The sequence below is a fragment of the Daktulosphaira vitifoliae genome, unplaced genomic scaffold (genome assembly GCF_025091365.1).
Source record: "Daktulosphaira vitifoliae isolate Bord-2020 unplaced genomic scaffold, ASM2509136v1 Scaffold_2, whole genome shotgun sequence".
Classification (NCBI taxonomy): domain Eukaryota; kingdom Metazoa; phylum Arthropoda; class Insecta; order Hemiptera; family Phylloxeridae; genus Daktulosphaira; species Daktulosphaira vitifoliae.
This window is the reverse complement of record NW_026099573.1, coordinates 25,358,210-25,383,644: the sequence shown is the minus strand read 5'-3', so window position 1 is coordinate 25,383,644 and position 25,435 is coordinate 25,358,210. Positions and strand designations below refer to the sequence as shown.

The 25,435-nt window shown below is 26.0% G+C and overlaps 3 protein-coding genes across 5 annotated transcripts in view; 2 read left to right on the top strand and 1 right to left on the bottom strand.

Moving 5' to 3' along the window:
• Positions 1 to 25,435, bottom strand: part of LOC126897468 (E3 ubiquitin-protein ligase MARCHF3-like) — a 72,857-nt gene that overhangs the window by 9,971 nt on the left and 37,451 nt on the right. The window lies entirely within an intron of this gene.
• LOC126897463 (uncharacterized) lies at positions 2,392 to 8,082 on the top strand. Of its 2 annotated transcripts, none has more exons than XM_050671072.1 (3): positions 2,392 to 2,609; positions 6,863 to 7,433; positions 7,506 to 8,082. In XM_050671072.1, the coding sequence occupies exons 1-3, from the start codon at positions 2,505 to 2,507 to the stop codon at positions 7,760 to 7,762; spliced, it is 933 nt and encodes a 310-aa protein (XP_050527029.1). In that variant the 5' UTR covers positions 2,392 to 2,504; the 3' UTR covers positions 7,763 to 8,082. The 2 variants fall into 2 exon arrangements, with proteins under 2 accessions (XP_050527029.1, XP_050527028.1); XM_050671071.1 differs by having other exon boundaries at positions 2,393 to 2,609; positions 6,839 to 7,433; positions 7,506 to 8,078.
• Positions 10,375 to 25,167, top strand: LOC126897458 (adenylate kinase isoenzyme 5). Of its 2 annotated transcripts, XM_050671063.1 has the most exons (10): positions 10,375 to 10,691; positions 17,676 to 17,840; positions 18,277 to 18,387; positions 21,253 to 21,395; positions 21,825 to 22,007; positions 22,068 to 22,314; positions 22,943 to 23,106; positions 23,183 to 23,296; positions 23,408 to 23,572; positions 24,608 to 25,167. In XM_050671063.1, the coding sequence occupies exons 1-10, from the start codon at positions 10,670 to 10,672 to the stop codon at positions 24,923 to 24,925; spliced, it is 1,632 nt and encodes a 543-aa protein (XP_050527020.1). In that variant the 5' UTR covers positions 10,375 to 10,669; the 3' UTR covers positions 24,926 to 25,167. The 2 variants fall into 2 exon arrangements, with proteins under 2 accessions (XP_050527020.1, XP_050527021.1); XM_050671064.1 differs by lacking the exons at positions 10,375 to 10,691; positions 17,676 to 17,840; positions 18,277 to 18,387 and adding an exon at positions 18,491 to 18,523.

The window sequence follows — 25,435 nt, the reverse complement described above, 5'->3', positions numbered from 1 at the left end:
GCTAGGTCCACAAATATTTTTCACATAGGTATTTTATTTCCTACTGGTGGCCATTTAATAGCATAATTACCCGATATTCATTTGAATTAAATATTAGTCATGTACGAGAAAAAAGGTTAGAATTATTTCCTATTTGAATAAACTAATAACTAATATAATCGCTAATGACTATACTAGAGTAATGGGGAGTTATTTGCAACAGAAGTAATGCAAAACGCAAGCGCATTGAATAGTCTGAGTAATAATAATGCTATATTACACCAATAAACAATAGTAAAACATTACTGACAATTATTTGTATATTGGAAAGCATTAATATTTTCTGATGTTGGTTTTTGATTATTTGCATGTAATGAAGAGTCCGGCTAGGTGGTCTCCATGGAAATTTCGGCCACCACATAAGTGTCAAGGTCGGTTTTAGGCTAAAGCTCATGTGTACTACTTTTTACATTTTCTATAGATTTGACAAATAAAATTACCAAGCAATAATTTATGTGTAAAAACGTATGAAAATAATGAAACAAATTTCAACTACTTTATTGTATGCAAAATTAGCTTAATCCAAAAATTATGAAAAAAAATCAAAGTAACTTAAAAGTAGGTTTAGACTTATTACTAACTTTATTATTTAGAATTTTTTAGAGGTAAAATTATACAACACAAATTTTTAATATTTTCTAACTAATTTTTTAAATTACCTTAATTATTTAGGTAATTTAAAAATTAATCATTTAAATCAAGTAATAACTTAATTTTTTTTTTATTTATTATCTTTTTAAATACCTATAGATACTATATTATAGGCATATAATATAGTATACTATAATACCATATGCCAAAAGTAAATTATTTAACAAATAAATTTTTCATAACTAACAATACTAAAATTCGTTTTTTTATAGTATTTTTTTTTTCTATAGGAACATATGGCCATATTTTTGCTAAATATTTTTAAAATGATTGAACTGTAACTTATATCTAAAATTATTTTTGATATATATAGAACATTTTGTTACCTGTCATCTACTAAAAAATAATACATCTATTTTATAGGCAAAATATGTTTTTTTTTACTTCAAAAATATTAATTTTCATAAAGCTACTTCATTTAAGTTCTAAATTTGCTTTTAATTTCCTTAAAATATTTCTAAATATGGTCAGGCCATAGACTAGTCGGCCGGTACCGAGTTTTGCCTATGATTTCATGACTGTTGACTTCATTGGTTTAACTGTTTTCGGTATTGAGACATTATTTATTAGACAACCTCTAAGTGTCGTAAGTTTTTAGATTGTCTAATACGATTTTTTGTTCACTGTGTTTATGATATATCTTTAAATAATTGTATAATTTAATTATAATTTTTAATTTTCCTTTACCCATCCTCCGCGATATTTGAATCAGGGGTAATATATTATACGCTGCCTTAAATACAGATATAGAAGAAATTTTTTTGTTGAGGGTGGAATTCATAATATTTGTTAAAGTGTGAGATTTATAAAAAAAAAAGTATCTTTCTATAACATAATAATTCTAATTTTTGGTGTGGGCATTACTTTTATAACTCCTGTTGTATCCGTACATGGGCTAGCTAGCATTCATTAACTATTGTTTATTTTTTATTAAAGAATATTATTAATAAAATTATAGTATCTAAATTAGTTTACCTAGAAAAACATATAAATATATATACACTTGAGAACATCGTTCTTATACAAATTTAAAAAATTTTATTTAGGTAATTTAAATTTGTTACATTACTTATTAATTATTAATAATTGCAATTTTTATTTTTTTTCGATGGAAAGCTAACCATCTGATTTGGAGTACAAATTTTTTTAAAAGATCTTTTTTTATAGACTGTGTATGTTCTTGATGAAATGTATGAGTCATAATAAATTGTAACTCATTAGAAAAGTATTTTCCTTTCCTAAATATTCTAAAAAATTATATTTTGGTCCGTTAAATTATAAATTAACAAATAGTAATTTTTTTAAATAATTGCAAATGATTGAATCTTTAATTTTGTATGAATTATATATTTATTTTATAGTGTAATATTATTATAAATGAAATTAAAATATATATATATATTGAATCCAAACTAGAATGAGTGAGTAAAATTTTAAATTTTTACCTGTTGATTTTAAACTTTAAAGAACAAAATATTTACTTGTGAAGACGTGCTTAGAGATTTCCCTACTAAATTAATTTCGAATATTTTACTCTTACATCGAGAGTTGCCTGAAGTAAATAATAACAATAATAATGATTCATAAAATTTGTCGAGAGATAACGATGTGGGGTTTTCTAAATTAATTCGGACTACGAGAAGTCAGTGTTGTTGAATGTTACCTATACACAATATATTATGTGATAACACTTTTACTGCCAGTTCGACTTCCCGTTGTTCAATATAAACAAACTGTACTTAAGTTGTAAGACATGTGCATCATAAGAACTTCGCTAAAATATTGTAAAAAATCTAATAATTTATTTCAATTAAATGTTTAATAGTAGTTTTTATTTTGACGAGACGATTTTTAAGAAAGTGCTTCAGTATTATTCTAAAAATTCAGAAAATCTTACAAAAATGAATCAAGTATTTTTGGTACGTATAAAACTTGTAATCGGTTATGAATCGTTATTTAAAAAAAGAGACTTCTTATATTGTAAATAACAACTAAAAATTTTCTTGGTTATTTTTTGTAAAAATTATCGATGCTTTTGATTTTGTGAATATTATTTAGAATAATTAAATATTCGAGTATGGATCGTACAATACAAACTTTTCTTTACTATGCATTTGTTATCTACTAATTAATTTGAAAAATTAAGAGAATGTAAAAAATATATTATGTTTTACTGAAAAATAATAATATTAGTTGCTTAAGATACCTTTACTAAACATCCTAAAAAAAATAAAATAAATCATAAATTTAAGAATTTTTATTGAATTGCTATTTAACATTAATATTATTTTTTTAAATTATCAGAATATTTAACATTTAAATCATAACATTAAATGAAAATAAAAATAAACTTACAATGAAGGCATAAAATTAAAGTATTTATATAAATTTTGTACTTGAGTTAAGCAAAATAATGTTAATACTTTACTAGATAGTTTACCAGCTTTAAATTTTGACTAAGGTTGTCATAAAGTATAAGTATGAGTAAGTTATTACTACAAGTTAGTAATATACTCATATTTTTTATGTATGCATTTCCGTCAAGTAATTTTCATTGAAATATAACTTTACGAACATAAACCTTTTGGCCTAAAAAATGGAAATGTATTATCAGTTTTAGGTATTTTAAATGACATATTTAATTTGTTTTTATAAAATGAATCATTTACAAATGATATGCCTGTCCGATAAAAATATTTGAACAAGTTTAGTAAGTGTACATGTTATTAAGTTTAGATATATCGAGTCTTATATGGACGTCATTATAAAAATGATAAAATCCTTTCATTTAAAATCTAAAAAAATCATAAACAATATTTCAATAGTTGTCAAAACTTAATATCTTTTTAATTTTAACATTTTCTTCTCTAAGTAAAATAAAAGAGAGTTTCCCGAAAAAGTATCGATTTTTCATGAGAAATTTTGTTATATATCATTCTATATAAATTGTATCACTGACAATTAGTGGCGTAGACAGTGTACGAGAGAAACCGCTTCATTGGCAACAATAGTCATCTCTAAAATGTAATATTGAGTAAAAAGAAAAAAGTTCAAAAAATTGAATTTTTTAGATGTTCTTACTATAGGATCCCTATCATAAAAATCTGGCCATGCCACTGCTCACAATATTTATTTATAATTAATGATGCTTCCGAGATCAACAATAGTGAGTTGATTATAATTTATATTTAGCAACTGTATTATTCATCACTATATGTAGTTTAAGAAACCAATTCGGTCATTAAATTAATTTGCTTTTAAAAAAATTGAAAATAGCCCTGTTATTCAGTATTTCTATACATGAACAATTCAATTAAAAAAATTCTTAAATATTTTATACATTAAAATTATTTTTCTACATTTTTGTTGAGCATTTATAACAAAGACATCTATCTATGATAAAAAATAATTCGATAAAATATTATTTAGATCCAGGTAAAAATAATCTTTTTAATTCTCATCTGGATACAATTAATGATAACGTGATTTTTATCAGTTAATGTAATAGATATTTAACAAAAACAAAATTTTTTATTAATCTACGTTGATAATATTTTTTACATACCATAGTATATTTTTTTATTTTATACATTTTTTTTTGATCGATTTAACAAAATAATTGTTAATTAGAAACCCAAGACCAACCAATTTTTAATTTTACTATTTTATTATTATAACAAAAATTATTGTTCACTTAACAAAAAATCCAGCACAATGGGATGGCGGTACAGTGGGGTCGTGGCATAGTTTGGTCCAGTATAGATGATATCTGACAGTGATTAAAATCACTATCATAAAAAACGCTTCGATGCAAATCTGTAGATAGTGTTTAATTTATAAAAAAAAAATTTGTTAAAATAGCATATTTTTGAATACAGTAACCTTTTGCGCTTAGAAGATAGGTCGCGGGACAAATTTTTTTTTTTATAGTACATGAAATAAGCTTTAATTTGATATATGTTTAAAAGACGCAGTATTTCCGGAACATTTTCAAAAATTAAGTTGAAAAAGTTATTTTTTGTAAAAAAGTTACTATTTTAAATTGCCCCAGTGAGCAGAATAAGTGTTAGATTTTCAAAAAAAATTATATCAAATGAAAGGGAAATATCTAAGGTTTCAATACAAAAAAATATTATTTTTGAAAAAGTTATGGTAGTTTTAAGTACAAAAAACATCTCGATAAAAGGTAATTTTTATCGCAAACATTACATTTTTTTTTAATTTTCGACAGCCATTTGCCACATAGAAGATAAGATGTCGGGACAAATTTTTTTTTTTCATTTGATAGTATATAACATAACCTTTGATTTGATATATGTTTAAAGGACGCAGTATTTCCGGAACACTTTTACAAGTTAAGTTGAAAAAGTTCTATTTTTTATACAATACTTCAAGTTTTGAATGCCCCCTATATATGGGGAAATTGTCTAATTTTAATAAAAAGTATGTCAAATGAAAGATGTACTTATAATGTATTTAAAAAAAAAAATTTGTGCTGATAATTACATTTTTCGAAAAGTTATAGCACTTTTAAGTTGAAAATTTAAAATCGAAAATATTAACACAAAAATAGTGTTTTTTTAACTACGGCAGCCGTTTAAATGCAGAAGATAAAGTGTCGGGATAAATTTTTTTTTTTTCATTTTATAGCACATAAAATAAGCTTTAATTTGATATATGTTTAAAGGACGCAGTATTTCCGGAACATTTTCAAAAATTAAGTTGAAAAAGTTAATTTTTGTAAAAAAGTTGCTATTTTAAATCCCCCCCAATGAGCAGGTTAAGTGATAGATTTTCAAAAAAATGATATCAAATGAAAGGACAATATCTAAGGTTTTAGTATAAAAAAAAATTATGTAGATATGTTGATTTTTCAAAAAGTTATGGAAGTTTTAAGAAAAAAAAGTGAAAAAATTTCGAAAATTAGCGATTTTTAAATTTGTAATTTTTTTGGATATTTCCCCCATTTGCGGGGAACGAGGGAATTTTTTTCAATTTTTAAGGGTAATGTCTTCAACTAGATACGATTTGTGATCTTTTGACGTACTATTGAAAGAAATCGGTCTAGTGAGAGCTGAGAAAAAGTGGCAACAGACATAAAAAAAAAAAAACACATCATAGTAAAATTAATACCTTCTCAGCTTCGCATCGAAGCTAAAAATCGTTAAAAATTTAAATAAATTTGTCATACTTGTTGATCACACAAGGGTATTTTAATTATCTAATTACTGCCACACTTAATTGTTCAATAATGGTTTAAATTTCCTAATTTTATAATAAAAAAAAAAGATGTTTCATACATCATTAATTTTTTATTAACTTCTCATTCGACTTCGTATGCCGTATAAAAAAATTAATTAATTATGAAGCATCACAATTGTCTATAAAATGAAACCTTTTTTTAATCATCAGACACTATAATAGTGCTACTAACAATATTTCAATGACCAACTTATCAATCACGTGTAATATAAATAAAATTATTATGATGTGTTATTTTTTTTGTGTATCTGTTACCACTTTTTCTCAGCTCTCACTGAACCGATTTCTTTCTAAGATACGTCAAAAGATTACAAATCGTATCTAGTCGAAGAAATTACCCTCATAAATTGAAAAAAATTCCATCGTTCTCCGTAAATGGGGGTGGTATCTCCTAAAAAATTACAAATTTAAAAATCTCTAATTTTCTCAATTTTTTTTACTTAAAACTTTTTCAAAAATGAACTAATTAATACATTTTTTTTTATAGATGCTTGATGTCTTTACCTATCTTTTGGTATTTTTTATTTATAAATCTGACCCTTTACCTGCCCACAGGGGGGGGATATAAAATGATAAATTATTTACAAAAAATTAACTTTTTCAATTTAACTTTTGAAAGTGTTCTGGAATACTGTCACTTTTATATATATATATATATCTTAAATTAAAGCCTATGTAATGTACTATTATATCATTTTACTTAAGCTAACTATGCCACGTCACCACTATGCTGGGTTTTTTTTTTTAATTTGTTTTTTTATTCAAAACATAATATTAAATTTAGTGTGTTTTTACTAGATTTTAATTCTATCCAAATATGTTTAATAAACACATTTGAGTATAATTGGAATTCAATAAAAACACTGAAATTCCTATATTTATGTAGAGTTCACGTACATGTCGGCTGCAGGTAAGATGTTCACTCTGTAAACGAGTGTTCTGCTGCCTTAAACACAGGCACGATCACGAGCGCCGGGACCATGCGATGGTGTCAGTTACCCCGGTCATGTTGATCCGACGCCGATTTCGAGCCGTAGCTCCTGTCACCAAAAAACTGCAAGCCGCCAGTGTGGCTGCTGTATTATCGACCAACAGCCGCAAGAGACACCGAACACCGGTTGACGAGAACGAACGGCCATCTATGGTCGACAGTGGTGTCCGTCTGAAAGAAACGCCCGTTCGGCGAAACGTATTGAGAGCATATCGGCCCAGCTTGGCCAGCGTCAAAGATCTGCTCCTGCGTCCTGTAGCCGAAAGTAGTCCGACAATCCCGTACACACCTTACACGAGTACTTCGCAAGGAAGTTCTACTGAAAACGTTGAAGGGGCGGCCACTCCCGCCGCTTCACTAGTAGATAGCCCCAGTTTTTATCATACTCCTATGCAACAAACACCCAATCATCCAGTTATGTCGGACGGAACGCCTGCCAGTCAAAAAGCTAAAAAACGAGTGTCATTTTGTCCAGAATCGTCTGCTAAAGGTCAGATATACGTTTGATAGAATTAATAAATATTTTTTAGAATAAAATATAAGATTTAAAAAAAAATTTTAGGATTCTTCTGGTCTAATGTAGCCCGTCGTGTTCGTATGGCCCTGCGACCGGCAAAGCCAAAAAGCATAGAGAAGAGTCCTTCGCCAACAATCAACTGTGTAGATACCGTTCGGTATTATAATAACATTCAACCAAGACGTCCCATTAACGAGGATGTCATATTGCCCGAAGTTGAACCACGGCCACCGTTAGAAGCCATTAGGAAGGCTCATGAGGCAGCCGTTAAAGCTACATTGAGCACTAGTACAGAATCTTAATAGTTTGAAATGGTTTTTTACAAATTATAATTACATTTTGAAATTAATAGGCATTTTAAAAAATGTTAATTAAGAAAAAATTTATTTACTTTTTTAAAATAGTTAAGTTATAATAATTTATGATTACTTTATTTATTAACAACAAATTTATTATTGTATATTGTATGTTTAAATGTTAGGTAGTGAATTATTTATAATGATTAAGAAGCAATAATATTTTATGTATATGTACAAATATTTCAATTTAAATTAACTATTTCAATGAAAAAAAATATACAATTGAGTACGTCATATTTATATCGAGATTTACAAGATGTTCAATTTTTAGATATCATTAAAAAATAATTTATATTATGTATTAAACTAAGTTAATAATTGAATAATAAATCATTGAAATCATACTTCATTAGGAAATAAAGTATAACATTTTACTTGAATAATTTAAAAATAATATTAAACTGAATGTGCATTAAATTCAACAGTACCAATTGTGTTTATTTATTTATTTATTTTTTTTTTTGAGTAATTATTTGTTTTAGTAATTCGAAAAACTTAAAATTGTTATTTTAAACACATCAATATTAAATATTAATACGCGTATAACTTTTAAAATGTATGATATTATTTAATATAAACGTTATAGTTTAAATAGTGATTATATAATTAAATATATATATTTTTAATTATTAAAATATTAATACTTTCAGATGAAGAGAACAATCAGTTTGGTTCTGATCAAATTCTTCGCTTAAGTTTTATGAAAAATTACCATTCGGTTATCGTTATAGTTTTAATATTGATCTGAGCTATTTATTGTTTCAGTTAATAGATCGTCACCTCTGTATAAAAAGGTATTAACAACAATTTTTAGAACAATTATTTTCGATAATTATTTAAAATAAAAAAATTATATATATATATATATATCTTTTAAATCGTAAATTAAGTCGTTACACTTATTACCTATACACCAAAATAGCTCAAATAAAAAATTAAAAGTTTCATATAGCTGTATGATTAATGTTTTTAAAAATGATCTATCGAAGAATCATCGATTTTGCGTTAAAAACATTTTATTTTTGAATACCGAAATTGAAGGTAGGAATTTAAAACGTACATTATGTTCCATTTATTGAATTAATGGTAATTCAAATAACCTAAGTTAACGAGAAAATTTTGCCTCAATAATAAAAAAAAAAAACTGCTGACTGATGCAACCTTAAAATGATTATAATGAAGTAAAGAATCGTAGTTAAATTGTAACTCAATAGTATTTTAGCTTCAATACAAAGCTGAGAAACTATTAATTTTACTATGATGTGTTTATTTTTTTTTGTATGTGTCTGTGCCACTTTTTTGTCATCCGACTGATATTACTGAACGATACAACATAAGATCACAAATTGTATTTCATTAAAGTCATCATCAAAAATTGAAAAATTTTTCCTGAAATACTCCGAACTTCAAACATATGTCAAATTAAAGCTTAGTTTACGTACTACGCGTTAAAAGAAATTGTCCCAACATTTTCTCTTTTTTTTTTATATAAACCTATAAATTTTTTATAATATTGATACAAGTTTGTCAAAATGGTATTGAAGTGTACAACTTTTTATAACTTCTCCAAAAAATTACAATACTAAATTTAATTGTTATAATATGTATTTATTCCTATGTTATACTTATAAATCATAAAACTTCAAAATCAGGATATAATTAACGAAATGTAGCTGATTTGACTGTCCTTCATAACGCAATAATAACTTTTCAAAGAGGACGTTAAAGGTAAATTAATAATAATAATTTACTTCTAGAAAAAATCAACAATTCCTTTTGTAAAGTAAACACTATCTTTAGAATTTCATTGAAACGTTTTTTATCATAGTAATTTTAATCATTGTCAGATATCTATACTTTTAATAAATATGCCACAACTCCACTGAGCTGGTTTCTTTTATCCAATAGTTGTAAACATTTTTAAAGTACTAGAAAAATTCTTCGTTGCCATTGAAATATGATATACGAATATTTGATTTTATAATGACATGCGTTTTTTGTGTTATAATAACAAAAAAAAAAAACAACATTAAAGTTAACTTAATTGAATTGTTATTTTAGTTTTCAATAAGTTAACTCAATTTATTAATGAGTCAAAACCATAAAATATTTAGTAATTTCAATATTAGATTAATGCTCATGTTTTGAGTCTGTTATCAATTTTATAAAATTATAATTATTTAACAGTAGTATCACCAAAAATTAAATATTTAATATTTGATTTATAAAATTTAATTTAATGATAAATAACAACATTTATTTTAAGCACAAAATGGAATAAGTGAGTTCAATGCTCTTAGTTCCCATAAATTCAAATTTCGGACTATAACAAGTACTCTTGACATTATTATTAACAATTACAGTAAAAATATGCGCATTAAACATTAATTATACATTATGTTACTACAAAACGAATGTTGACAGACTTTTAAATTTAAGAGGTTTGTTGAAATGAGGGGCAGTTTTGACCGGTAGGTGTCGTTACAGGCGGATAACCCTTCTAATGTGCTCGTTGTAAAACAATATCACAAACTTCGTTTGTCAGTTGTTAGTACTTGTCCACGCAAGTCCATCAATACCGTCGAAAAGTTAGCGCTCGTCTGAACACATAAATTGTTATCGATTAAAAGCTCGTTTTTATTTAATTTTGTTTTGGTATTGTGTGAGCTTGTTTTCAGGGCTAGTGTTAATTTAATTTAAAATAATAATAATTACTCATCTTAAGCTTTGGTTATTTACTTAAAAGTTGACATGTGTAACCCGAACGATCCGGGTTAAGTGTGAGAACCAAAATGGACGGTGTTTTATCCACACCGTGTCCTTTGATTTGAAATACCCTTACATGGGACTATGGGAATTTGTCTGGACACAGGTAAGTTTTTTAATTGTCTTAGTAATTTAATACAAATTATTGTATGTTATTGATGAGGTCATATAAATAAAAAATAATAAAACTGAAAATGTTTATCATAAAACATATTAAAATTAAACAAATGCGAAGAAATTTAATTAATAAAAAATTCCATCGTACCAGTTTCTAAACAATTATAATTTTAGATAGTTTAAATTATTAATTTTCAATATAGTTTATAAAACATGGCATGCGTCATGTTATTTGAATGCATTCACTTCTATTAAATTATTTAGTTAAAATTTAATTATGAAACATCATGAGGTTTCTTAACTAAAAAAAGTTTTACAACAAATTTTTAAATACTATTTGACAAAAATTAATTTAAACTTAACGGAACGGATGCATTAAAACTTTCAACAAATGACTAACTACTATTATTTTAATTTTTATTATTTTTTTCATTTGTTGTTGTAGGCGCACTATAATAGCCGATAGACTAACTGAGTTTTCAAATTTGACTTTTGAAAAATCTAAACACCTATTTGAACTTTCTAAATAGATTTAAAGTTTTTGTAATTTCAATTTTATTGAAGTTAAACTATAATGAACATAATTAACAATTATGAATAATTGTGATTAGTATTATAATGTAAGATCTAGATTTTGGCACTGGTTAAATGACCAAATTATTTTGAATATTTTCTAGTGGACTGTATAAATGTGTAAACAACAGCTAGATAAAATATCAAACTATAAGAAAACACTAATTTATTTCTATGTTACAATTTAAATCATTTTTTATTCTGACAAAAACTAACAGGTCGCTCGAAAAGTCCCGGGGCTAACAAATAAAAACACATTTCTTTCGCAAATTTTGACTTTAATCATCGAGATAGTTTCCTTTTAGAGTGATAGCTTCATTTCAGCGACGTCCTAACATTTCTATTCCTTTCGAATAGAACAATTTATCTTTGTTCTTAAAATACGCCTCAGTTTCGGCGATAACTTTTTCATTCGAGCTCAATCTTTTTTTCTTGAGCATTTGCTTTAGATTTCCAAAGAGACAATACTTGCTGGGGACCATATTTGGACTATACGGTGGGTGTAACAGCAATTTGAAGCCCAAATAATGCATTTATGCCGTCGTTTTTAATGATTTGTGACACGTTGCATTGTCTTGGTGAAACAGGATATTTTGCTTTGCAATATGCGGTAATTTTTTCGCGATTTTGGTTTTCAAGCGCTCCAATAACGCAATTTAGTAATCGCTATTGATTGTTTTACCATGTTCGAGGTATTCAATTAATCCCATGGGCATCCCAAAATACCGAAGCCATAACTTTGCCTGCTGATTGTTGCGTTGTCAGCTGTCTGTTGTTCAATTCTGGACTGTAGTGAAAATTCCTCATTTCATCTTTTGTCACATATCGACGCAAAAATTCCTTCTTAATCTTGTTTAATAGAACAAAACAGCCCTATGTATTATATCTTAAATCAATATACGAAATTTATTTTTATCCATATTTACAAAAAAACAAAAGTAGCTTCACTTTAATGACTATAACATAGGAATACATTATTAAAATGTCATACAATTTTGACTCGTTTCTTTTGAAGATAGGTATACTAACTAAAAATCATAAGGATAAGTTATTAAAGTCGCCATCTATGCGTCAGTCTCGGGACTATTCGAACAACCTGTTAATAAAAAACATGAATAAAATAAGTGATAAATTTACAAGATCATAATGAGTTTAACAAGCGACTTGCATAAATATAAATTTATGAATTAATTATATAACATGCTTAAAATTATAAATAAAATACACAACATGCATAGATTTGTGCTAATTACAACTGTAATTCAAATATATTTATTTCTATAAATAATTGACTTCTAAAAATCAAGCAGTTAATTTCTTCTTAAGTTTTAAAAATTGCAAAATATTTTTTAAGTAAATCAGTCTGAATACCAATGGGAATAATTTATCAAGAAACTTTGTGATATAAGGAACAATTAATATTCAATTTTGTGAGTTTTGTTTAATAAGATTTTAAATGAAGAAATAACATAGTTTTCTGAGATTACTAGATAATGTTAAGTTACGAGTGATTACAAATTGAGTATAAGCAAGAAATATAAAAATAATGATTTGTAACTGATTGCCAACGAAATTTTATAATTATAGTTTAATTTTGCAAGATATTTTATAAATGAGTAAATACTTATGAGATTCAACTGGATAAAGTTTTACTACCTATCATCAAGTAGTACTAGAATACTAGTGATTAATCTCAATAATATTTGTAAGATTCTGACTTTAAATTTATAATATACTGCTAAACAATATTTGTTCAATATGTCAGTAACAACATTTTGTAATAATGAACTTATATTACTAATAGACCAATATTCAATAAGAAATTTAAAATTAACACAAAATTTTTATAAATTTTATTTAAAAATTAATGTTAGGAAATTGATTGTTAGCAAATTTTCTACAAATAACAATATTTAAACGTATTACCGTTACAATTTGTCAACAATATGGCAGTCAAAAACCCAAAGAAAAACTAAATGATAATTTTAGTTAGAAAAATGACGACTGGACACAAAAGCGAAAACTACAAGTAAACAACTAGGTGTTCCGAAACGAGGAGAGCAATGATTTTTCATTCGCATAACCGCTACCCTGACGGCTTGACTTAACTAGTGTTAAGATAGGCAACGGGTGACCAATCCGTGTGACCATATTTTAAATTTTGAGTTTGCTAAACACAAACAAGTGTTATTCTTTATAACAACAGTTCTTTGACGCCCTTTATAGCACCAAAGTATCAGTGAAACATATTGTGAGTACTAATATCATTAACAGCCAGTCATAGTCCACTCATATGCCAGACATTGCTTTGTCTACTCGTTTGGTTTTATAACAAACTTATAACCACGAACGTAAGTTTAACTTACTATATATTTAAATGAAAGGTCAATGAGGTCACGGATGAATATGGGTCATGGTTATTTGATTCACCACCCTAGTGAGGGTTTAAACGACTAACATATAGGCTTTTGATTGCTATTATAGTTTTAATGATTTCAATGTGAATTCACGAGACCAATCAAAAGACGTAAGAATAATTCAAAAAGTGGAGGCCAAGTGATCGATTCACTGACCTTTCGATTAATGATTGGAGAAGGGAAAGTTCTAATAGGCAATTTTCTAATTTTACTATCGATGCTTGTTAATATAAATTCTTATTAAATATATAATTCTATAGAAAATGTTGTTTATCTGTTTTTATATTATTCTATTTTGAACATTATTTCTTAAGACTCTCTGCATCCTCTTTGATTTTTGTTATAAAATAATAACGAAGATACATAATAGTAATAAAACATAATCGAGCACATTTAATCTATTTATTTTAAATACAAAAATAAAAAATGCACATAATTTTTTTTCAATTTAATAAAAGAAAGCTCTAGTAAAATAATGTTATACAGAATGTTCAGTAAATAAAGAAACAGGTCAATTGTTATAAACAATGAGAACAATATAAACCCGTTTACTGACTTACTGAACACCTTATATAATATGAAAAAATATCTATTCAAAAAATAGCCAAGCTGATTTAATATATTTTTTTATGTCTTAATAATGTTAAAACTTTTTATACAGATATTTCTTTAGAAATATTACTATGAACTAATTTCTAAATAGGGTGTATTTAATTCTTTCATAACAATTTTAGTTATTTTTCTAAAATATTAGTTACCATTAAAAATTTTATAAAAAAATAATTTAAATATAACATTATGATATAGTATTCTATTTTTTTTACCGTTATATTATAACAGAAATGAATTTACAATTAAATTATGAACTTTTTTTTATTAAATTATTGATTTTTACTTCGTATGTATCAATTTTTGTATAAAAAATTATAATTTTCGATGTCAAAAATGTCAAATCAAAATAAAGATAATCGAACTCTCATCAAATTATTTTCAACATAAAAATAGTCTAAAAATATTTTGTTTCAAAATTAAATCCAATTATGTTTAATAATTAATTTGAAATTTTTTTAAATTTAAATTTATTATTTATTTTTTTTATCTATTATCCAAGGTGATTGATTTATCTTTGATCACTTACTGCTCCTAAAATAATAATAACATATATATATATATATATTGTTTTGTTAATGAGTAAGTATTTCTTAATTTTAAATGGTTTTTTTCTTGCCCATTATCTTTATCAACTTTATATTTTTTAATTTTAACATACATATTTAACTTGGTCATATAATAGAAAATGATTCATCTAATAAAATGTCTGGTCAATAACAACTTTTGAACCTATATTTTGGGAATTATTGATATTTTTAAATGTAGACTAGTGGCGAGGTGGGAGGTATATTGTGTGTATTATATTTATCATGACACATTACCCTGTCAAGCTATTCCAGCCACCCAAGTATAAAATTATTCAAACCAAACCCAACTTTCGATGTACTGATTAAAAAATTGTTATCGACCCGGTCATTTTTTTATAATATGAACAAGTATAATATATATGTTGCTATTTAAAAAAAAGTTAGTACCCTTATAAACCAAAAAAATATTTAACCAATCATAAATTGAGAAATAAATACTACTTAAATAAGAAAAAAAAAATTCTCTAAGTTGTAATTATTTTAGATGAAATCTACTAAAACGTTATGTCAATCACTCTGTATGTCTTATACTAAATATTTAAATTGGAACATTTGTTACTTGTAATTTCTTTATATATTTTTTTCAAACTAATGTCTATGTCTATTTTGAAAATACTTTTAAAATGTTTTCTAATGAAAAATTACTTTAATAAATAGAATTAAAAATATGTCAAGAATAAATCACGAGTCATCTAGTTTGTTTTTTTATTTATTTCTAATAAATTATTCCCGCAAATTTTGCATTCCTATTTATATTTCAAAAGATATGTCGTGGTGGCGGTAAACAACGACAATGAATTAAATAAAAGTTTGATTCAATTTAAAGAACAACAACAACTTATAAATAACAGCATTAATTTTTTAATTGCGACAATGATAGTAATATATAAAGATCGACACACGATCGTAAACAACTCTAATCACAGATGATTGCCGGCCAGCGGCCGTACACCTGTATTTATGTACACAGCTCTACGTCTGGCAAGTCGACGTACGACAGCTCTCCGTCTCCGATGGACAACTAAAGGGTGTCTGCTGCTTCGCATTCCATTGGCTGCTCTTGCGTCATTCCCAATTCCGTCATAAACTCATCATCTTTGGGCAACGGTAGGTGCCTGGGAAGAATCCTCATTTTCAGCTAGTTCCTTCTTCGCTAGGTTCCATTTTGTCTGCTCCTTTTCTAATACTGTGAAGTATGCATTTTGATAATTTGACTCTGATGCTGTCAACGAAGATTGCCGGAAATATTTTTGTACTGGATCTTTTGTACCTGTGAATATATTAGAATTCGGAGTACTTTCTCCAGTTCCAAAGGAAATGCACATTTTACCTTTCCGTAATATTCTCCCCATTTCTCACTCATGCCAGTGAAGCTCACAAGCTGCCGGTCATGCTCGAATTTGAGCTAATGAAGCGAGTTTCGTTTATTTCCGTTTTTATAGTAAATGTTTTCCTAAAAAAAATCAGGGAACGATTTGACGAAATTTGCTTTAAACATTGATTGTAGTCGAGGTTAAGGTTAAACAAAACTGCTCGTTGAATTTAGATATAATATTCACCTTTTATACAAAATTATCAAATTTTAAATTAAGTTTCTTATATTCTATAAAAAAAATAGACGCAAAATAGTAAAATAACTCTTGTTATAATGTCATTTAGGGTCACTTGTAGTAAGACTGTAGTTTAACCGATTTATTAAAAAATTTATAAGTTTAGAAATTTCTTGAAAAATTCATTTTTGTCTAATTTTTATCATAATTCGAATTAATTAGGAAAACTATTCAATAACAACATTATTGATCAATTTACTATAAAGTTTCACTGTTATTGTTTTTATTTGCAATCACATTGTAAAACTTTGTAAGAAAGAAGATAAATTGGTCCTGAATAAACATTAAATAACCTTGTTGTCTTTCAACTAGTGACATAAATTAATCCTATATCATTTCGTAAAAAAAAATTGATGAAAATTTTATTATAAAGATATTCAATTGGCCTAAAATTCAATCATCAGACCTAATATCAAAGTCATATTTAATGAGCTTAGATATCTCCCTTGGCATGTGCTCTATTTTATTTTTAGTGATTTTACATTTTTTTAAAGTATTTTTTCAAATAACGAAATGATATCTAATAATGCTAATTTTTATAATAAGTTTTAAATGATTAGGATTAAAATAATTTATCGTGACAAAATAAAAATGATCATACATAACTTAACAAATCAGTGTATTGTTAGTTTATCAGAGAAAACTTAAGCTTTGAATCTATTTAAAGTTATCAGCACAAATTTCTTTCAATTCCTAAGACAACTATATCTCTTATAATTTACATTTTTGAAAATCTAATCAAAACCTCAAGTATAAGAATTTTTTGAACATAAAAACATATGTAAACAAATTTTTTCTTTTTTAAATTTTGAGTCAGTAAAAAGCGGGTAGGTCAACATTTCTAAAATTTCCGATATTTAAAAAACTATTTTTTTTTATAAATGACCACATAGAAGCGTTTTATACTAATGTTATTAATCATTGTCAAATTTTTATCTATGCTCGAGTCCAATGTACTAGATATTTACTTTGTTGGATTCCAACTGTACTAGGTATTTTTAACTATGGATAAAGTTAAATAAATTTACTTAAGATTTATCGAATATTTAAACATATTGATTTACAGTATTTTTTAATTATCTAACTTACATTATGCCACACATTAACAAGTAAATAAATTTCCATTCAAAATTTTATTATTTATTTTAACTGATGATATTTTTTTATGTTTCAGACAAAAACCCTGATGATAATAATTATAATAATAGTTCAAAGGGTAGAACAAATTGGGATCGTAATGAGATCAATGTTGGTTATGGAAATGATTTTGAAATGTTCTCACAAACAAACGGTCATGTTAAATTTGACTCACCGAAAGTTCCAATTATTTTTGTTCTTGGTTGGTATTTTGAAATTAATCCTAGTAGCATTGGTCTTCAAAGGTTCCTATTTGCTTAGAAAGCAGGAAGTAAAATTTGAATAGCAAAAAAGATGATATGCTTCTAAATACTCTTTCGTAAAAAAATAGATAAATTGGGTTGATGCACAAAATCATTTGCGATACTCACTTAATGAAAGTAAACCGATTGTAAAAGGAAAAAAAATCAAATTCTTTTCATAACAACTCTTCCTTAGACGTTAAACGCAAAATTTCCTAGCCGTTAAAATATGTAAAATTCCTGGGTATTCATATAAAACTTCATGCACCTTTTAATATATTACAAGATTCCTCTCTGGTGTTACCCCATGCTACTAGAAAAACAATCTGGACGTTATAATATTATATAACTATATATTATACTTTTATTTATTCTATAATCTAATTTAACGAGTAGGAGGACCTGGCAGTGGGAAGGTGACACATTGTGACAATTTGATGACAGAAAAAAGAGGAATTGTACATATAAATATGACAGATCTACTTCAACAGTACACCGTTGGAAATGGTAAGATAAATTTCATAATAAATAATTATTTACAAAAAAAAAAATCAAAAAATTAATTTTATTACATTTCATGTAATTCCTTCGAGTGCAATAAGTTGATAATTTAAATTTTATTAAGACATTTTCTACAATGAAGGTAATATTATTTAATTATAGAGAATTTGTATTTTTTTAAATAAAAGTAATAAGAGATATGCTTTGAATACATATTGGTGATTCCTCCGTCTATCTCTTTTATATTTGTAATTATTTGATAGAACAATTATTATAATTGTAATTTTGTTCTAGTATTATTAAGTAAAACTTTCAATACATCTAAATAAAATTAAACAAATAAATGATATATAAAAGGTGATTTATTAATTCTCAAAGCTTTTGTTCATTCTTCAACTTTGATGGGTGACTTTCAAACATTAAATTGTTGTAACTATCTTGTTGTTTGAGCAACAGCTGAATTATTAATAACATTTATGTCGACTCAATAAAAGTATAAAAATTGATTTAGTATAATCAGTTGTTTGTACAAATATTTGAAAGGGGTTTTCATTTAAAATGTGAATATTTCTAGCTGAAAAGTTAACATAATACCTTATACAAATATATTAAAAAATAGTCATTGTTCTAGATTTTGTTATATGAAAACTAAAATCTGACACTTCTGTATCGATTGCTACCAGACAATATGTTTATATGTCTAGACGGTTCCAACACATAACGTATATGTTCCCTTAACGTCCCTGACCTAAAAATCATTGAAATAACCTAACACTATAAAAAAAAACATAAAAGCGATGAATGTTTTTACAAATTCTTTTAAAAATATCTACAAATTTTTTTTTTTTATTGATTATAAGTGACTAAAAGGGGAAAATGTTAGTATTATAATACTGAAATTATTTATATATTTTATTAATATTATATTATAATTTACTTAATCTCTATCCCCGCTATTTGGGGTCGACTCTATCTCTAAATTTGACTAGATTATTATACAGTCTGCCGAACTGATGCAACCTCATTATGACTGAACCATAAGCCGAAATCATAAACGGCTATTAAATCACTGTTAATATTCTCGTATGGTCACCTATCCGGAAACAAAGAGCAAATAGCTCAGTTGAATATAATCGCAAAAACGGCAACTGAATAATCTACAGCACCATACCACGTCCAATTCAATATATTATATTATATTATATTTATATTAATCATGTACAATAATCGTGTGGTCCCTTAATTATTTTTAAATATTCTAATTCATACTGCATATCTTTTTTGGGCATCTATTACATGCAAAATATTCAACATAAAATATAAATACAATAGCAAAATGTTTATCATGTACACGCATGATTAAAATATTTTTTAAATATGAAAAAAAAAGCTATGTTTAAGTTATCATCGATTTATCGATTGAAATATAAAACTACTCCACGCGGTAACAGCTATATTTTTATTGTTTAAAGTAATATTATTTTTAAGGGAAAAATCATTTTTAATTTTGTTAAATTGTATTTATCTTTTAATGAAATTCTTCATTGTAGTGTCAGTTTATAGTTTTCTCTTGAATGGTGTTTGTAATAAAAAATTGATAAACCTATAATTACTTAAAAAGTCTGCAATATCTTTCAAACTTGTAACCTTAAAAATTAACTTGGTACACACAACTGACAATTGTCCATTTTAAATAATTTTTTGCATATTACACAAAAAGTTTTAGCTTTAGTATCTAATTACAGATAAAAATGATAAACTAGATTCATAACTCGTAATAACGACTGAAACCAAATAATCCTCTCATTTTTCAGTCCAATAATTTTTTTCCTGTATATATATTCCTTCGTACATGCACATTTTTGCTATCAACAACTTTTTCGCTCTTTTAACAAAATAATTTGTATACGAAGTATAAAGACAAAAATGTGTTAGCCATAAAAAAGATGGCGTCTATTTAGCTTCATAGGCAATATAGGCCAATTAATAATGTAGTTTATCATCAAACTAACTTCTTATTATTATATATAAAAGTAGTCTGTTTATTAAAACTTTATATTCTTCTTTAAACATGATTAATGATTATTATCACTAACATCATTAAAAATAAATATATGTATATTTTGTACTTATTCAATTAATCAATATGAAAAATATATAAATATACCGTACAAATTATTATTTAGAGTAGATTTTAGGGGTAACTTTTGGAAGTTAAATGAGAACCTATTACTATTTTACTATTAAGATAATGGTCTAAATGAAAATTTGACAGGTCTATTAGAAGTATTGTATTATTACTTTTTAGATATTAAAATTTGAAGATTGAGAAAAAGTGGGAAGCAGGGTAATGTGTAGTAACCCTTTATTTTCACCATAACGTTTAGATAAAAGTTCTCTACCCTGTGCATCCCACTCATCTATAACAAAAAATTATAAAAACTCAAAACTTATATGTATGTATATGTATACCTATATATTAAATAACCTTAATTACTTTGACCACGATTAGCAACTGTTGTTGTCGGCATAATTAAAAACAGTTCCTATAAAATAGTATATTTTTCACTTCGACTACGGTTAATGTGTTAAAATAAAAATAAAAATACTTTCCGATGACTTATCTTCGAAAATCATTTAATTTTTGGTGGGTATGTTAATTTTTTCATGTTAATACGCATCAAAGCACTCTACAAAAGTTATTTTAAATACAGAATAGAAAAAAATCTCAAATCCACTTTGTTGGATCCCTAGGTTACTTTACTTTTGACGTTTTAAATAACTAAAAATAATTAAAATAGATACAAATAACATAGACAAACAAATAACGTTTTTAGCTTACATTAAATAAATTAATTCCCTTAATTTTAGACATGGAAGATTTCAGCAAGTTGTCGAGTAATACCGTAACAGAAGTGCTCATGTTGGAATTAAAAATGTCTCCAGCTGCCAAAACATTTTTAATATCAGGGTTTCCTAGAAATATGCGTGACGTCGTAGAATATACGCAAAAGGTGTATAAATTTTACTACTTATCACTCATTACTAGGGTTTGGGACTTAATATATTTAAAAAATTTACTTTAAAAATTCCGTGTACATCAATCAAAAATTGGATATTAATTTTTATTTTTCTTAATCTTAATCAATGTATATTAATTAGAAATTTAGTTTTGTGAACTCGTGTGAATCACTTCTCCTAGCACAAAAAAAAAATCCTGTTATACTATACATATGATAAATTTTCATGGATTTGGGTATCGCACAGATGATTCAAACAATTCTTATAAATACATTAAATCCTGAACCCTATACTTTACTTAAGATAATTCGAAGAGTATATTTTAAGTTTATGCACAAATTTTATGCATACTTTAAGTAAGTTAAAAATATGTTCAAATATAGTTATAAAAATATTTCTTAATAAAAATTAATATGGTCCAGATTAAATCAGTAAATGGTGTAATTTTGATTGCGTGGAGTCAGAGTGTTTTGGAACGACAAATTGATTATGGTGCCAAACTAGGTCATGTAGTTTTAAGTCTTGCAAGAATGGAGTTGAATAATTTTTACAAGAATGTAACTCCAGTATCAGAATATTATGATCAAAGAGGGATGTTGATATCAGTAAAGTTTATTCTTTTTACGAAAAAAATATATTATTAAGATATTTAATATACATTAAAGGTTAACGGCGAAAGAAGTCCTTCTGAAGTTTATAACGATTTTCGCTCATCGGTGCTACAAATTTTAAGTGCACATAGATTTAATGAAACCTCACCTCCGGCATTGTCTAATGGTCATATACCAAACCATCAAAACATAGCCTCAAATAGAAATGCTGAAGAAGTTTTAACACGGGAGACTGTTATTGAACCCAATGATAGTCATCATTTAAAACATTCAAATTATCCAAAAGTAATTTGTGTCGTTGGTTGGTAAAATTTAATTTTTCAATATTTATAACAAATTTAAAAATAATGAAGTAATTAATATAAATTAAAATTTTACTTGTGAAATAATAAAATTCAAAACAAATTCTTAAGGTCATTGATTTAATATTTGGTGTTGTTCATCTACTTTTATATCATATGTAAATTTCGATGGGAAAAATTCATAACATTGAAGTGTAATACATAAATTTATAATTCAGATATCGTTGAATCAATTTAATGATTCTTTCCTCTAGCTCATTTTATGTACAATGGTTTTGAAAATTGTATCTTTAAAAAATGTAACCATCAATTTCATTTAGGAAAAAAACCAGGTATGTCAATTTTATGTAAACTGAGAAAAAGAAATTTTTAATTTCAAAACATCAAGATATTTTACAATACATCATAACTTACAAGGGCTATTAATTTTAAATAACTTATTTTTTTCACTAGATTGGCGGCTTCAAAGATATATTACATTTATAATACTTTGTCACCAAATTCTCAATTTTGAAAAAAATTGACTTGCCTTGTTTTTCTGTGTACTATTCATATACAGATTCAAACTTAAGAATTCGGTATTTTCCAATTAAATATTTTAAAAAAATATCATTTTTTTAAATATAGGTGGCCCTGGTAGTAATAAGAGTTCATTGTGCCAAAAGGTTCTTAGAGCCAATCCTGGTTGGGGACATGTTAGTATGGGTCCTACACTCAGATCATTGGCGTCAGCCAAAATTGAAAACGATCCTGTACAAAAAGCTATTAGTAATGGTCAATTAGTTAATAAGGTATGTTTAGGTGTACTACTTGGGTATATAAAACTTTAACTAGCCACAACTAATAACGCAAAACAATTTTTTTTAGGAATTTGTTTGTGAAATTTTGAATTTTGAATTATCAAGGTATACAATTTCTGAAGGGGTTGTTATTGATGGTTTTCCCAGAACAATAAATCAGCTCAACTATTTCGAAAAAGAGGTAATATTAACCTAAATTTGTTATTCAAGTTACTTAAAACCTTGATGTTATTATGATTTAATTATTTTTTTGTATTTTATTATTTCATTTTTTTTTTTTTTTGGAATTCAGTATGCTCAACAACCAATATTGATACTTTTGGATTGCTCAAAGTTACAGTTAGGTCGAGGTAGATTAGATGATAGTGTTTTAGCTTTTCGACGTCGTCTTGAAAATTTTCGTGAAGAAACATTGCCTATGCTCAAACAACTCGATGAAAATAATCGCTTGATTGTGGTAAATTAAATCTGTTTTAATAGTATAATAATTCTTTTAATAATAATTTTTTAGTTATAAAAATTAACGGTCATAATCAATTTTACAATTCAGATTTATTTACATAATCATAATAGTCGGAAGCTTATTAAATTACTTTAAAATAGCATATTACACATAATTTAAATAATTTTAGCTACACAATACTTAATAAGTGTTAAGTAAGTAATAAGTAGAAAGTAGAAAGTTGATATTAAAATACATAATAGGGGTCCGCATGACATTATTTGAAACACGTCTTATCGTTTCATTAAGTAAATAATTAGTTTTGCTTATTGGAGTGTAAAACTATATTAAGAATCTGGATCTTTAAAATTCATTAAAGACAAAAAGTAGGTTAGTCAATTTTTTTCATTGAGCAACACGTTTAAACATTTTAAACCTACATTACTCTACGATTTGAAGGTGAAGTCAACTTGATTTTATTTGGAACGGGAGTATATATAATAATTATGTTAAGTACCCAAAACAAATGAAGCAAATCTTAAAAATCCCCTTTGAAAATTTTTAAAATGGTAGGTATGAGATGTATTAGGGCTCCAAATAACAACACCATTTTCAAGTAGGGTCAAACCATTGCTCAATACAGTGTTTTTTAAAAGATAATTTGACTAATCAAATCAAATTATATTTTATTTTATTGGTCAAAAACTAGTTTTGTTTTCTTTTATTTAAAGTTATTATGCTTTTTAATTATAATAGAGGGAGAATTCTTATCTATGCGTTAAAGTAAAAATATAGAGTCACTAAACACAATCCTACTTTTCATCTTTTTAAGTCTTTAAATACTAATATCTCAAAAAAAATGTTATAAAATGGTTGTCGACCAGACAAAATTTTATTTAGACTATTATTCATTTAATAGTAAAAAATAAATTATAGGTTTTCATTTAACTTTCGAATGTTACCCCTAAAATCTACCTTTACCAAAAAAATTGAGGGTTGTATTCTTAATAAATCACACTATATATTAATAAATTAACTTTTTTTTTTTAGGTGGACGGTAATACCGATGAGAGAGATATCCAAGAAAAATTCTTTACAGCTCTTGTGAATACTATGAAAAAGGAAATCAACAATACATTTCATCAAGTCGTAGATATAGATGGCACAGAACTACAAGATTTAGAGAATAATGCAGTTCCTCCTGTCGAAGATGTTTCGCGGATAGTTGTAGGGTCAGCTGTACCTCATCAAAATGGTTTTCTTCCTAACAATCAACCTAACAACACTGAACAACTGTCACAGCATGGTCAAGCCATTCGAACAATGTATGCTCAAATAGGGACATACCCTAAAGAAAATGTATTTTAGTAGCTAAGCGAATTAATTTAATTTTACTATAATAAATTTCCTCGTGTGTAATCAATAAAATTAAAACTATTTGATTCAAATAGAACTGATGTTTTTAGTTGATTGGAATATAAATAATTTTTTGTGCATAATTATTTCCACGCACTTTACCTGCAAATATTTACCATTGTGATAATTTATATTTTGAGATATCTTACCAGTGTAAAAAAATAATAACTAAGTCAAGTAACTAAGAATAAATTGTGTTAAATATAAAAAATATATTTATTTTTATTATAACTTAAAAACTTTTACAGATTAAAGTTTAAGTGCAGTGGTTTCTTATTGACTTATTCAATAGAAAAATAGTGTTTTTTTACGATTATAAAAATTTCTGAGTAGTTCATCTAAGAACAAAAAATTATACGTGTCACTTAACACTGTTTCATACGTATTTAGTGTACCAAATATGCTATTTCAGATTTATCGCAAAAAATCAGTCAGAATTTCATTAATTCTTCATCTATTTGT